Source organism: Anguilla anguilla, chromosome 15 (assembly GCF_013347855.1).
Source record: "Anguilla anguilla isolate fAngAng1 chromosome 15, fAngAng1.pri, whole genome shotgun sequence".
NCBI lineage: Eukaryota > Metazoa > Chordata > Actinopteri > Anguilliformes > Anguillidae > Anguilla > Anguilla anguilla.
In genome coordinates, this window is record NC_049215.1 from 25,432,212 (window position 1) to 25,447,915 (window position 15,704).

At 44.2% G+C, this 15,704-nt stretch overlaps 1 protein-coding gene across 1 annotated transcript in view; it reads left to right on the forward strand.

The window, feature by feature from the left end:
* Positions 1-15,704, forward strand: part of LOC118214306 (potassium voltage-gated channel subfamily H member 3-like) — a 46,840-nt gene that overhangs the window by 22,509 nt on the left and 8,627 nt on the right. Inside the window, exons 3-11 of the mRNA XM_035394193.1 lie at positions 32-166; positions 728-873; positions 1,155-1,410; positions 1,824-1,981; positions 3,075-3,282; positions 8,137-8,517; positions 9,119-9,318; positions 11,023-11,272; positions 14,642-14,856. Coding sequence (XP_035250084.1) covers positions 32-166; positions 728-873; positions 1,155-1,410; positions 1,824-1,981; positions 3,075-3,282; positions 8,137-8,517; positions 9,119-9,318; positions 11,023-11,272; positions 14,642-14,856 — 1,949 coding nt within the window. The remainder of the gene's footprint in view (positions 1-31; positions 167-727; positions 874-1,154; positions 1,411-1,823; positions 1,982-3,074; positions 3,283-8,136; positions 8,518-9,118; positions 9,319-11,022; positions 11,273-14,641; positions 14,857-15,704) is intronic.

Sequence of the window (15,704 nt, forward strand, 5' to 3'; positions counted from 1 at the left end):
GATGTGTACATGTTTTTTGCTTCTGTTGCAGGTACACAGTTCTGGTGTCTGCTGGACATTGTGCCAATAAAGAATGAGAAGGGAGAGGTGGTTCTGTTCTTGGTTTCTAACAAAGACATCACAGACAACAAGAAGGACCAGGCCTCTCAGCATGGTACCAGTGCAGGTGAGTCACACTAGTTGCTGTTGTTACATGAAATTCAAGACAAAGAATACGGAGAGACAGAGAGGTCCTTTCCAGAAAAGCTGATAATTAACCTAATTTTCATGTTTCCATTGTACTCGGCTTATAGCAAGTATTCTACTGTGGCTTTGCTTTTCCTGTAAAAGGGTTTGTTTAGTCATAACACACAATTATCTTTGCAAAGAGCAGTTTGATGACAACAGCTGTGTGGTATAAGATGGGCTTTCGTGTTTCAAGCTTGACTGCCAAGGCCCAGGTCTGGCAGTGCTCCTCCAGCACTGCTATATTCTGCGGGAGCTTTCTGTCTGTTCTCCCTCCCTCTGTCTGCCTCCCCTCCCTCTCAGTATGGTTAATGAGCTACCCTGTCAACACAGGGAGGATCCATATGGTGGCCCCATATTTTTGCCAACACTAAGAGAGAGAACAGCAGAATCTGGGTCCTTGGTAGTTATCCCTAAACACACACAGGGCTGATTTTTATAAGAGAAAATTAGATGAATGATAGATGAGAAAAACTGAGCGCATTAACCCCTCTGTTTCCAGATGACGACCCCAGTGCGGAGACGCGCAAGGTCGGCCGTCCCCCACCCTTCAGTCCCAACCGACGACGCAGCAGGGCCGTGCTCTACCAGCTGTCCAGGCACCTGCAGAAAAAGGACAAGAACAAGTCTAAGATTAAGCTCAACAATGTGAGTGAAGCTCTGGCTCTGCTGGATCCACCTCTGCTCGCCACAGCACGCACCTGCAAAATGCACTTGCAGTATAGAGCTCTCCATTCCACACACACTGATGAACCTAAGCACTATCACACATTACACACCTTGACATTGTGCCACATGCTAGATTCTTCTAGATTCCATACTCTGCTTTACTACTGAACTTGTGCTTCTGTTTGTATGTGTGTGCGCGCGCTCGTGTGTGTGTGTGTGCATGTGTGCATGTGTTTGTTTCTGTGTTTTTGTGTTTCTAGAATGTGTTTGTGGAGAAGCCTCCCATTCCGGAATACAAGGTGGCCACCATTCAGAAATCTCGCTTCATCCTGCTCCACTACGGCACCTTCAAGGCCGGCTGGGATTGGCTGATCTTGCTGGCCACCTTCTACGTGGCAGTTACTGTGCCCTATAACGTTTGCTTCACCGTGGGAGGGGCACGGGAGGAAGGAAGCCCCGCCCCCCGCAGTCCCCCCAGTGTCAGTGACATCCTGGTGGAGATCCTGTTCATGCTGGGTGATGATGCTTCATAAGAATATTCTCACCATTACAAATGCAAATGCCTACAAACGAATGCACACACACACATGCAGATGCTTTCTGTTGAATGAATTTAGCAGTAATTCTGTTCACTAACATTGCTCTGTATTTACTAATGGATTCTAGTCTGCAAACGATTATATTGAGCGTTTGAACAAGAAGGGGATGAATTGTCATCAAGTAATATGAGCTGATAATATCTTTACTGTCATTTTTGCTGGTAAACGGGTGCAGTAAACCTTGTGTTTTTACATAGACCTGTAGCAGTAATTGGTTCAGAGCGGGCGGGGGGGGGGGGGGGGGGGGGGTTTGGGGCAGCAGCAGCGCAGTGTCTCATTTCTGTGTCAGATGTGCGACTGTGCTGAGCGTCTGGCTGTGCTCGCTTGCAGACATCGTGCTGAATTTCCGCACCTCCTACGTGAGCACGTCGGGGCAGGTGGTGTACGACGCGCGCTCCATCTGCGTTCACTACGTCACCACCTGGCTGTTCGTGGACCTGATCGCCGCCCTGCCCTTTGACCTCCTGTACGCCTTCAACATCAGCGTGGTGAGCGTCTCTCCCCGGGGAAATTAAGCTGGAATAAAATTCATCCAGTAGAGTAAAATATTCATAAAACGTGCATGCAAGAAAAAGGAGGGGTTTATTAAGACATGCTGCGCATTACACGGGGAACCATTTTACATGTTTCATCTTGGGCTTGGAGTTCGGAGCCCGGGTTGCAGCAGATTGTTGAACCCCGGTAGTCTCAAGTAGTAGTAGTCCTCAACAGCAAGGGGACTGAAGGCAAATTAAAACAGAATAAAACATGGGATGAAGGTGGAGAGGGCGAGTGATCGATCAAAACTGCTGACGTAAGGGAGTGGAGGTGCATGACAGTTTATAACCATAGGAAAAACCAGAGTTACAGGATAAGACAGTAGGGGAATGTCTGAAAATTCCTCTTGTGAATCTATGCTTTTTTTTTCTTTTCTTTTTTAAAAAGGTTAATGCAACAGTTCACATTATATTAGTATATATACCAGTGTCATATATTGTGATTTTAAATATAATGCTGTGAAATACATTTATCAATATATTTTAAAATATTTTGAGTCCACATGTTTACAATGTTTCTGTATTCTTTTTTTTATGTAAGAGCCAAGTAAGGTAAATTCAAGTTGCAGCTAGAATAAAGACAAATGTCAGAATCAAACAAATGTCAGAATGATTGTTATTGTAGTTATTTACCTCACCAAAAGAGGCTACTAAGCACATGAATAACTGTAATAACAATCATTCTGTGGTGTATTTGAACTCAGTATGGAGCATTCTGGTTCAAATACTGCACATTGAGTACTGTTATCAAGTAATATGAGCTGATAGTGTGTTTACGGTCATGTTTGTTTATTGATTATATGGTTATTTGATGCAGTGAAATATTTATGAGAGATAAGCATGTCCTACGCATACTTATACACTGCATTTTTACAGCAGTGTATTTTCTCAAGAGGTCCAAACCCAGTTCCTGAACCAATACCACCGTACACTACCGATAAACAAGCTGTGGTTTGAAAGTCTGAAAACACACAGGGCTTGGGCCTGGATGTGTGGGTTCCTCATGACCCCTGACCCCTGGCCTAACGCTCTGCTTTGTGTTCAGTATTTCGGCGTGCACCTGCTGAAGACGGTGCGCTTGCTGCGGCTGCTGCGGCTGCTGCAGAAGCTGGACCGGTACTCGCAGTACAGCGCCGTGGTCCTGACCCTGCTCATGTCCATGTTCGCCCTGCTGGCCCACTGGATGGCCTGCGTCTGGTACTTCATTGGCCGCCGGGAGATTGAGAGCCACAGCCCCGTCACCTGGGACACAGGTTAGGCCCTGCCCCCTCCCTTGTGTTACATCGTCTTGCATTGTTGCATCGCAATTAAATTAATCACAGTCACACTGTGTCCCATTACATTGTATTATGGAGTTACATTACAGTCAGTTACTTTTACGTTAATCACATTCTATTGAGTTGCAATCATAGACTGTAGAAAAAAATGGACAAAGTTACCATGACGTCACCCATTGACTCTCCATGGGCTTGGTGAAAAAGGTTTTGAAGTGTAGTTTGTGGGCGCCACCATGTTGTACAAATTGGAGCTAGAGACTGCGCAGTAGAAATTTGAAGTCCAGTGCTCTGATTCGTCCACAAAATATTACTGGCTTGTCCAAAAATTGGCATATGGGAACACATTAGACAAAAAAAACATCTGTTGTTATTCTGAATTGCATTCATCCCATTATGTTCCGTACTGTGTTACATCACATTATGTTGCATTATGTTAATTGCATAACTCTTGCATTTATGTTAATCACACCGCATCATATTTCAATATAGCACTACATTGCATCTTATTGCATTGCACTACTGCTAAAATGTAATTATATTGCATTGTTTATTCTATTACAGTAGCAGAACCTTTTATGTAGGGCAAATTGCACAGCTTGCATTTTCCACCTTACTCTGCTGTATGACAGGTAATTTACTAAGATAGATTACAATTAGCAATTTCTTTTTTACTTTAAGTGCAGTTTCTTGCCTGGCTCTACTGCTCAGTACATCAGTCCCTTTGATGTGGTATGTCTTGAACGTAATACCTGCTTCTGTGGGTCTGTACTGATACTGCAAACAGCTGGGTATCAGGGTCTGTACTGCTAATGCAAACAGCTGGGAATCAGGGTCTGTACTGCTACTGCAAACAGCTGTGAATCAGGGTCTGTACTGCAACTGCAAACAGCTGGGTATCAGGGTCTGTACTGCTACTGCAAACAGCTGGGAATCAGGGTCTGTTCTGCTATAGCCCATTCCGTAACTTTGATTAACACTGTATGTGCTTCAGAATAAAAGTGCTCTGTTAAACCTGTTCAGAGCACACGCTTCTTTTTCTCTCTGTCTCTCCTCTGTGTTCTGATCCCTTGCATGCCTGGCTATGCCGGGTCCCTGAAGAGGTAATTGTGTCTTCTGTTAGAATCAGAAGAAACAGCTGGAGCTGCTGCCAATTAACAAGGAAAGCATTTTCCAGAAATGAGTTTTGGCAAAAGCAAAGATGTGGCAGAGATTTGAAGCAGAAAGTTCATTTATATTCCCCATTCACCTAAAAAATGCATTTTATCTTAGCATATTTAAATATATTTATTGATGAGTAGGTTAAAAATGCATCAATGTTTTCATAACATTCCAGTTTCTGTTTTTTGCAGTAATATTCTTAGGGGATGTTAGGGTTTAGTTGGGCACACACACATGCACTCATTTAATACTGTTAATAATAACAGTAACAATAATGATAATAAACATATTCACACAGTGTAAAAAAAGAAACAAATAACACATTAATTAAGGTGTGAACAAGATAACAGAAATAATATTCTATGATAATCTCTCTCCCAGGTATCATAAATCTGTCCAATATGTCTTATGTTGTGGTGTAATCACCTGGGAAAATAGTGAGAAATGGTTTCCTGGTACCAGATTCCCTGATGGATGGCTCTGGCATGTCTCTGGCTCTCAGGAGACGTGTAATCAAGCCTCCGAGTGAGAAAAAATGTGAGAAAAGAAGCAACTTTCAGAGAAAAAAAATGACGGTCATTCTCAACTCCGGAAAGATTGCGACAATTAAAGATTTTTTTTCAAATTGTCAATTTGTTACCCTGGGGGGCTGACAGGGGAGTCTCGGCCTGCTCAGTCTCTGCTCCGGTACGTAGCCCCAGGCTGCTAATAACTCCTGAGCGCGCCAGCGCGGGTCACGCATGCAGGATGCGTCCCAGTCTGTGCCGGCAGCGGCTCCATTGGTTAGCCCAGCGCAGCACGTCTGCGTTAGAAGTGCATGAACCGCACGCGGCTTAGCCGGCGGACGGAGGAGTGAAAAGTAGAGGTGGATCTCTGAGCGAGCCACAGAGGAGACCTCATGCCTGTCTAATGAAGGACATGACCACAATGAGACTGGCCCATTAGCACAACGGCCAATGCTTTTTAATTCTTTTCAAAATGGCTTCCAGAGCTCCTCTGCATGTTCCAAAGCTTTTAAGAACTGGAATGCTCTCATATATCACCACTCGCGTCACCTCTCTTGCAAATTTTCATCTCTCCACCTCTCCCTCCATTCTAATGTCTCCTCCCTCTCTCCCTCCAAGCCATTTGTTACCTTCCATTACCGAAGACCGCCTCCCTGCACTGTTGCCATCACACCTGACCTCTCGTTGATGGGACTTTAAAGCCGTCTAAAACGAGACACGGAGCTATCTGCTCTGCATCCAATGGTCCAGAGAGATGGCAATGCTAAACCCCCCCTGGGAACAACCTGGCCGCTATCAGTTACCAAATCTTCCCAAACTGCACCAGTTTTCTGAGGGGTTTCCATGGGCCATGTACAGGGGCAGCCTATTTCCCAGACTGGAGAGGGCTGATTAAATGATTTCAGCACCAAGGACAGCGTAGGTCGGCACTGTCAGCTGGAATCAAGGGGGCTGCTTACAGGGAAGATTGAGCTGTAGAGCCCAATGCAATCCTTTTAAAATTTTTATTCACTTTTATCTAACCAGGAAGTCTCTTGAGATATATTTCTTTTACAAGAAAGACCTGGTCCAGACAGCAGTCGCAATAAGTAAACATTAAAATGAATAAAACATAGAGCACAAGAAAAACAACAACAACAGGTTGATAGCCAAACATATGTATTATATTCATATATATGTACCTGCACACACACATGTGCATGCATGCATAGACACACACACACACACACACACACACACACACACAGACATATGTACAGTAATGCACAACTCTGTCTGTGGAGCTGCTAAGCTAATGTTAAAATACCACATTCATTACATTTCCAATCATAACATCATCTGTGGCAGCATGGTTGCAGCAGCTCTATGCATTGGGAAAAAATGATATACGTTTAAAAATATTTGTCTAAAACAAATGTTATAATAACTATTCCCTTCAGGGTGAGAGTCTTTGTTTTGACTAGAGTCACCAGCTTGTTTCCTGTTGTTTTCTTGCATTGTACGTCCTTCCTCTGCCAGCTTAAAGTCAGGATGGCCTCTTTGTCGAGGCCCCTTTTCAATTATCCCATTTTCATCACCTCAATAATCTAATTTTATGAAGTAATTCCCACTAATTAAGCCCAGATGATGATTGACAGTGATGTTTACAAGCAACTGTCAAGTATTAAATTCAGTGTGATTACTTACTACCATGGAGATGCAGCAGTCTTTTTATATGTTGTGCAGGGACACTGATGGGTTTTGTTAGAAGCAGTGGGAAATGCCCACGTTAAAATGAGAGCAGTTATATAACATTTAACTGAAACAAAAAAGTAAAAAAAATGAATTAATGAATGATGAACTAATTAACTAATTGTGGTCTTCAATCAAGACTTTAATTAAAAGCAGGTGTCTAATGCTGAGATAAAATGAAATCCTGCAGCCACACCAGCCTTTTCTGATAAGATTGCACACCCTTGCTCTATTTGGATGCATTTCTCTTTTTAATGCAGTGATACTCAATCCTGGTCCTGAAGAGCCACAGAGTCTGCTGGTTTGTGTGAACTGTCCGATCAACTGCTTTAACCGAACAATTTCCGTGCTACTCAAGGTCAGTAACAGTAAAAGCCAGCAGACCCTGCTGCTCTCCAGGACCAGGAGTGAGGACCACTGGTGCAAAGACATGCTTTTCGCAGCATTTCAACTTCCATCCATGTTCACTTTCCTTCCTGACTCTCCCTGTGTTAGATCTACTATTTGTTTTTATTAATGGCTCAATTAGAAACTGAATGATTAGTCACTTGACTGTGCTGGGGCCTTTGGGGACCCCTGGAGGATAACCATTGAAATACAAGTTTAAATCCCTGCGGGTCACATGGTGGAGACAAACTGGTGGCCCTCATTATTAATCGCCCTTTTGACCCGCTCAGAAGTTTAAGAACAAAATCTGCATGACTAAAATCTCAAATGCACAGACAAACCAGACGCTCTGTAATATTCACATGGAAGGTTCTCCGTCTTAACCATTGGCACTAAAATTTCAAAGTCCCAATTTCTTACCCTTAATGAATATTAATAATGGGGCGAAGTTCAGGACAATTCAGATGACAATAGATGTTGGGCCCACCTCTTTAAAGATATTCATAAACTGCAATTCAGTACCAAAACACCTCTGACGTATGAACCCTCCCAGAGTAAAGATGTCAGACAAGTGATATGCAGGAGATAATCCGCTACGAGGTCTCTCCCTCAGTCTAGATGCTACAGAACAGTTCACTCCACTGCTAGATTCCTAGGGACAGCCCTAAGATGGCCGATGACCAACCCACCTCTTCAGCCAGCGTCCACCCCAAAGCATTCCCACCATTTGTACTGCTTTAAGTTATGATATTTTGTGAGTCTATATACTGTATGTATGTAGAATTTGTTCTGTGGATCTTGATTAGCACAGTGAAGTTACATTAGTGCTTCAGTGATGCTGGATCAATACCCCACTGGCCTGGGAGTATGGTTAGCTAGGTCTGGCACTTCTTCTCATATTAATCAGAGGAATGCACTTATTTCTCTGATATTGTAAGTCACTCTGGATGAGCAATGTAAGTATTTAGGCACTAGAGGATCGGTTCTGTCATGGAGTTTTCACTTCCTTGTTGCTAGTCATGAATCCCTGTGCCCCTCTCTCTGGTAGGCTGGCTGCATGAGCTGGCGAAGCGGCTGGGCACACCCTACTTCCTGTCACCTTTGACCTCGCTATTTGGAGTCTCTGGTTCCCTTCCTACAACACCATCTGGACCAGCGAACATCTCCGGTGTGGAGCTAATGGGGCGGGACCACTGGAACTCCAGCCAATGGAACGCATCATGGGCGGGGTCAGGCTCAGGTTCAGGGCGGGTGCCCAGCCAGTGGAACAGTTCGGGGGCAGTGCTTGTGGGTGGGCCCTCCATCCGAAGCTCCTACGTGTCATCACTGTACTTTGCCCTGAGCAGCCTTACCAGCGTGGGCTTTGGGAATGTCTCAGCCAACACCGATGCAGAGAAGATCTTCTCCATCTGCACTATGCTCATCGGGGGTGAGTGTCCGGCCACACACAGTTACAGGAGTGCACATCCTTCAGCTCCTGGTCGCAGAAGTACGCTCACATATTGTCTCAATTTAGCATTTGAAAATTGAAAATTCAAGAAGTCAAATTTTTGACTTCTTGAATGCAAGCTGGGTGGGAGAGGTGAAGAAGGGCTGAGGTGGATTTGGTGCTGACATATTTGAATAACATCAACGTAGCAGTGAAAGTTTATACCGTTTATGGATGATGTGACCTAGAAAAAGCTTGTAAATGGTAAAAATATGGGGACCAGGCATTGATCCCTGAGGAACGTGCTGTGAGACAGGAGCTGTGTGGGATTTGCTACGATTTGCTATTTCCAGTGGAGATATAGTGATGTTTGTTTGTGAGGTAGAATCTGAACCAAGCTCATGTGATGCCTGAGATCCCAGTGCTGGAATCAAGCTGTGACGGCAATGCGCTATGCCTGACAGTGTCAAAGAACCAGCTCTGAGATCCTGGAGAAGTAGGATGCTTCAGTATTTTACAATTGCTGCGGTTCACTTTTCACAACGTGCAAAACTCTTGATGCCAAATGTTGTCCTCCTAATTTTGTACCTGGTCTCTGCAGCACTGATGCACGCTGTGGTGTTTGGGAATGTGACGGCCATCATCCAGCGCATGTACTCGCGTCGCTCGCTCTACCACACCCGCACCAAGGACCTGAAGGACTTCATCCGCGTGCACCACCTGCCCAAAGCCCTGGAGCAGCGGCTGCTCGACTGCTTCCAGACCACCTGGTCTGTCAACAACGGCATCGATGTGGGCGAGGTGCGTCCGGGCCTGGCCCAAACCCCTTTACACCTCATCACACTATCACACTTAATCACACCTTCACCCATCTTCACACCATCACACCTCATCACACCATCATAAGGCATCATACCATCACACCTCATCACACTATCACACTTAATCACACCTTCACCCATCTTCACACCATCACACCATCACACCTCATCACACCATCACACCGCACGCATCACACCATCACACCTCATCACACCATCATAAGGCATCACACCATCACACCTCATCACACCATCATAAGGCATCACACCATCACACCTCATCACACCATCATAAGGCATCATACCATCACACCTCATCACACCATCACACCTCATCACACCATCATACCGCATCACACCATCATACCTCATCACACCATCATACCTCATCACACCATCACACCTCATCACACCATCATACCGCATCACACCATTTCACCATCCCGTTATCACACACCATCACATTATCACACCTAATCTCGCATCACATGTCATCAGACCCCACGCCACATCACACCTCATCTCACCACTGCAACTCATCACACCATCACACCTCATTACACAATCACTCATAACCATACTGTATCATACCACAGTATTACCAGACAGGTGGGACAATGTGCCTGTTCATAAGAGAGAGATTTATTACTGACTGTTTTTATGTAGTTATTTTTAGGTTTTATTTTGCTTTTTGTAGACAAAGGAAACAATATATAAAACAACAAAATAAAGACTTCTGACTTAACTAATAATCACGGTGTCATCCAACAGTAATACATGCACTGCAATGCTGGTTTTGCCAGAATTGACTAAAATACAAATAAAATCATAAACTGAACATTCATGTGCCAGCCATAGCCGGTAATGTGTCCATGGTCCATCCATTGAACCCTTTGACAAAGCCAAGTCCACAATGTGACCCTGAGTCCCAAATTACTGTTATTCTGAGCTACAGTCAGTTATTGTGAGCATTGCTGAGAGTTAAAGTTGGTGGGTTATTGTCAGCTGTAGTTTAGTTACTCCCCTCTCCTCTTCCTTTCCCTCTCCACCTCCATTAGGTTAGGTTTTTTACTCTTGAATGCTTAGTCACTCAGTCTCTGTCTTCCTCACTGCCTTTTCTAATATACTTATTATTCTCTCTTTGTTAATCCACTTTCACCATCCCCAGTGTCATCTCTCTCCTCACCAACCATCTGTATTACCAGCTGCTTCTGACCCCCCATCTCTTATTTTTATCCCTCTCTCTCCCTCCCTCTCTTTCTCCATCTCTCCCTCTCACTCTTCACTCGTGCTCCCTCTCCTTTCTCTTTGCCCTCAAACCTTTTCTCTTTTCTCCTCTCTCTCACAGTTCTCTCTGTCTCTGTGCAAGTGAGCTGGGATCACCAGTGCAGAGACTCAGTGAGAAGATGTGGTGTGTGTATGAGTAGGTCTGTATGTGTGTGTGTGTCTGGGTGTGTGAGGGGCTGGACTGTTCCTGGACCAGCTCTTTTATAGGCTGAGGTTTCTTTTCGCAAAACCAAAACATTGCACTGTTTCCCCACTTGATAATTCACTTGGTGTAAATTGTTATTTCTCATTCTCTCTCTCTCCCCTCCCTCCCTCTTATCTCTTGATCCCCCTTTCTTCTCTCGCCCTGTATCTCCCACTATCCTCTCTCTGCTCTCCCTCCCTCTCTCTCTCTCAGCTGCTGAAGGATTTCCCAGATGAATTGCGCGCGGACATCGCCATGCAGCTGAATAAGGAACTGCTGCAGCTGCCGCTGTTTGAGTCGGCCAGTAGGGGGTGCCTTCGCTCCCTGTCACTCATCATAAAGACGTCCTTCTGCGCCCCGGGGGAGTTCCTGATTCGCCAGGGCGACGCCCTGCAGGCCATCTACTTCGTCTGCTCCGGATCCATGGAGGTGCTGAAGGACAACACTGTGCTGGCCATCCTGGGTATGACTCGCACAAAACATTTTACACACAACATTTTACACACAACATTTTACACACATGCAGGTTGCTGGGTTACTATGTGACCTAGCAAGCTGCACTATGACAACAATTTGTGTGGGGAAATTTTTTTTCCAGGGAGGGATTTTCCTTCTACTAATATGCACCAAGCTGTAACTCCAGATGACTCCAGAGCTCAGTCTGGACAATCGTTTGTAGTTCACTTTGCTAATCACTGTAATGAATTTAAAAGCTTCATTCAAATTCCCCTTAGTTTCCTTTTATTAAGATTGCAGTACATATATAGTACACACACACACACACGCACAAACACACAAACTATACAAATACATGCGCGCACACACACACACTCACATGCCCACGTTAACATACACGCACTGAACACATTACACACACAATAGACAGCGTTCACTGTTGCTATGCATGCTTTCTCTTATGTGCTGTGCCTTATGACTCCCCCCCCCCATCTACAATATCTACCCTCTCCCCGTCTCATTATCTACCCTCTTCCTTTTCCTCCTCCTCTCCAATGCTGTCATCTTTTTTCCTCCTGATGTTGGGCACTCCTAGAGTGTCATGTTGTGGGGCCACATTCTCTCTCTGTAGGGCACATCTAGTGCAGACTTTGCCTGGAGTCAGAGATGATGTAAAGCGTTCGTGTAACAAGCGTTCATCTACACCCTCATATTTTAAACTGGAGAGCGTTGTCGGGAAATGTCTTTGTGCTAAACAGAGTGTAAATGATTAATCCCCTCCACAGCCCTGCTTCACTTCACTTCCCAGACTGAAGAATGATTGTTTCCCCCATTTTTTAATGAACATTTGTTTCATTGACCAAACTATATTTTATATAAATCAATTAATTTTTTATGAGTGGAAAATTTTTTGTGTGCAGCGAATATTTTAGCACTACCCCTCTCTGTATTTGTGTGTGGACCTCTGTATGTGTGTGTATCTGTCCTTAAAGAGCAGTCTCTCCGCTTTAACTGCTTTAATTTGAGGATATTTACATCCATATCAGGTGATCTGCTATTGACCTAAACGAGAACCTATTTTCCCCCCAGTGTAATTATTGAAGGGTCATCTGACCCTTTGCCCTTGAACCCTTGTGAGGTTTACTGATGCACTGACATTCTAGCGGTAGTTGTGTTCTCAGCACATCCACCATGTCCCCATGTAAATTTCTGGTCAAAGTAACAAGTTGTATAAATGGGGTTCCCCATGGGTTTTGTCATTTTCAGTGCATTTAAAATAGCCATCTTCTATGACCATTCTGCTTTTTTAACTGTCATCCTCCACATATTTCCCATTATTGCAAAAGTTACTCTCTCACTGCCCTCATTTGGAGTGCATACAATTATGAGATCTGCTTCTTGGCCATTTATTGCTGATTCTTAAAATAAGACACTTTTACTATCATCTTGGGATAACCTCACAACGTAATATTGCTCTGATGTGATTTGCTGATATTAAACACTGACAGTCCTGTTCTTTTATTGGTCCCATGACTATGAATACCTTCCTCTTCCCATGAATAACTTAACATGCTCTCATTCATATGGTCCCTATGTGTATGTTGCATGAAAGGAATATCTTTTTCCTTTTGTGCAATAAAGTGAAAATGAACAAAAAGTTCCAAAACTTTCAACACTCATTCCCATTTAATGAGAGTATATGAAAGTTAAAATATATTGAAATAAGATGATTACTGGAGTAAGACAGAAGAGACAAATAGCTATGCTTGCTACTCTGTAGAGATCTTTTGATAATGCTTTCTATTTTCTAAGTCCTTCATAGGAACTATATAACTCCTTCATATGAATTACATAACGTCTTAAGCATTAACGACTACATAAACATTCATAAACGCTTTTGTCAATAACTGCATACAGAAGTTATGGACATGAATAGTACAAAGTAACACACCCGCATCATTAATAGAAGTATGTATTGATGTTGACTTATGAAAAACCCTTCATACATACTTTGCCAAGCTTAATATTCATCAGTGTTTTTTAAATACATTTCTTCTGTCTGTGTTGCCTTTTATTAGATTCTTCAATAAAACTGAAGTGATAAAAAACTAAAATGTAATGTAATATAATGTAATATAATATAATTTATATTACAGCACATGTAATATAGAACTCTTTCTCTTAATCTGAGAAAGTTGTGGAATTTGATTCTCTGCTCTCCTCATCGGCCATAGTAGCCAAATGCACCTTTGCTCTGACTTGTTTGTACCCACGTTCGCACTACCTGCCTCTCTCTGACTTTGATCTTCTGTCTCGGAGAACTGACCCCAGGTCAGCCTTTTTGGTCTGATCCCCCCACCCCCATTGTTTGTGGCATGCATTTCAGCCTGCTCCTCATTCTCCTGCCAGAACCCTGCTCCCCTATTGGCTGCTGTGCTTCGCTGGGTCTAGTTCTGGTTCTGGTTCTGGGTCGGCTCTTCATTCTGTGGAACATGGTGATTAATGCTGTCACTAGAGAAGTTCCATTCTGCTTCTATCGTGGAGTATCAGAGACATTTGTCTCGGGAACGATTTCCTTATTTTATCACCCAAGGGCAAGGATTTCATTGTGCCTTTGCTTTAGCACACTTTGCATTACAGTTCTGAGATTAAACGAATCTTTTATGCATAACAGAAAATTATAATGGATAAATTCTGGATAACGTACATTTTTGTTGTGTAATTTTGATGCCATTTTGTAATGGATAGCAAAATAAAAGTCTGGAAACCCTGCACTAGTGCAGCATATGTCCACCCAGCAGAGTCACACAACTGTGATTCACACCCTCTGAGAGAGAAAGAATAGAGGGGTGGGGAAAGAGAAACGGATTATTTTAATGAAAATATGTTAATTAAATTGAGTTGTATACTTACATGGAATTGTGATTATGCTAGTTGAGTGTCTAACAGTTTGTCCACTATTTGAGGCCTTATCTGTAATGGCAATTTGAACCTAATTTACATAGAAGAAGTAAAGAGGGGAAAGGAGACACACCACGAATGCACACGCATACGCACACACACATGCACATTTGTACATGCACGCACACGCTCACACGCACACACAAACGCATGTATGCACAAAGACACACACATACACCAAACATGCACACATACACACGCACACATATACACATGCACGCACGCACAAACGCACACATGCACACAGACACACACACACACACACACACACACTTATACACATGCACACGCACACACACACACACACACACACACACACACACACACACATGCACACAGACACACACACACACACACACACACGCATATTGGGTGGAAGGGGTTTGACAGAATACGGCTGATGGTGTTTCTGCAGGGAAGGGAGACCTGATTGGTTCGGACTCCCTGATGAAGGAGCAGGTGATAAAGACCAACGCCAACGTGAAGGCGCTGACCTACTGCGACCTGCAGTACATCAGCCTGACCGGCCTGCGGGAGGTGCTGAGCCTCTACCCCGAGTACGCGCAGAAGTTCATCGGCGAGATCAAGCACGACCTCACCTACAACCTGAGGGAGGGCCACAGGGCCGAGGCGAGTGCATTCTACTACGCCCACACCGTGTAAACCACTGAGCTCTCTGCACCCTTCATCATGCTAGCCATGCTAACCACACTGCATGTTAACTGGGCTACCGCTATGCTAACTAGACAATAGCACGTTAGCCGCACTACCTCACGACATCTGTGCTAACCACACTATGCCATGCTGTGCCTGCTAACCACCCTGCGCCATTCAAACCACTCTACGTCATCCATGCTAACCACATTACATCACATTGACGGTGGAACACCACATTTGGTGTGTGATTGACATGTGCTCTCAGTGCTTACCCCCTCCCCCGTTCATGCCAAATTGTCTCAATTGATCAATTCTCCGCATCTCACATACTTGACACAACCATCATATACTGTATATCACACTAATCTAAACGAGCAAGACTACACACTGTTCATCATGCATATCTAAACACTACCAACATATTGGTGAAACGTGTGAAATGATACTTATTCGTACCAAACAGAAATGTAATCAACATTATAAAGCAGCTTTCATAGTAGCCCCAGGTGTTGAGGAGTCCCTGCCCCCTCCCCATTCACACACACACACACACACGTGCACGCACACACACACGCATGCACACACTGACATGCGCACACACACACACACATGCACACACCCACACACAAGTGCACGCATGCACGCACACACGCACACACACTGACACATGCACACACACACACACACACAAGTGCACGCACACACACGCACGCACACACACACAAGCACACACTGACACGTGCACACACACACACGCACGCACACACACACAAGCACACACTGACACGTGCACACACACACACGCACACACACACACACAA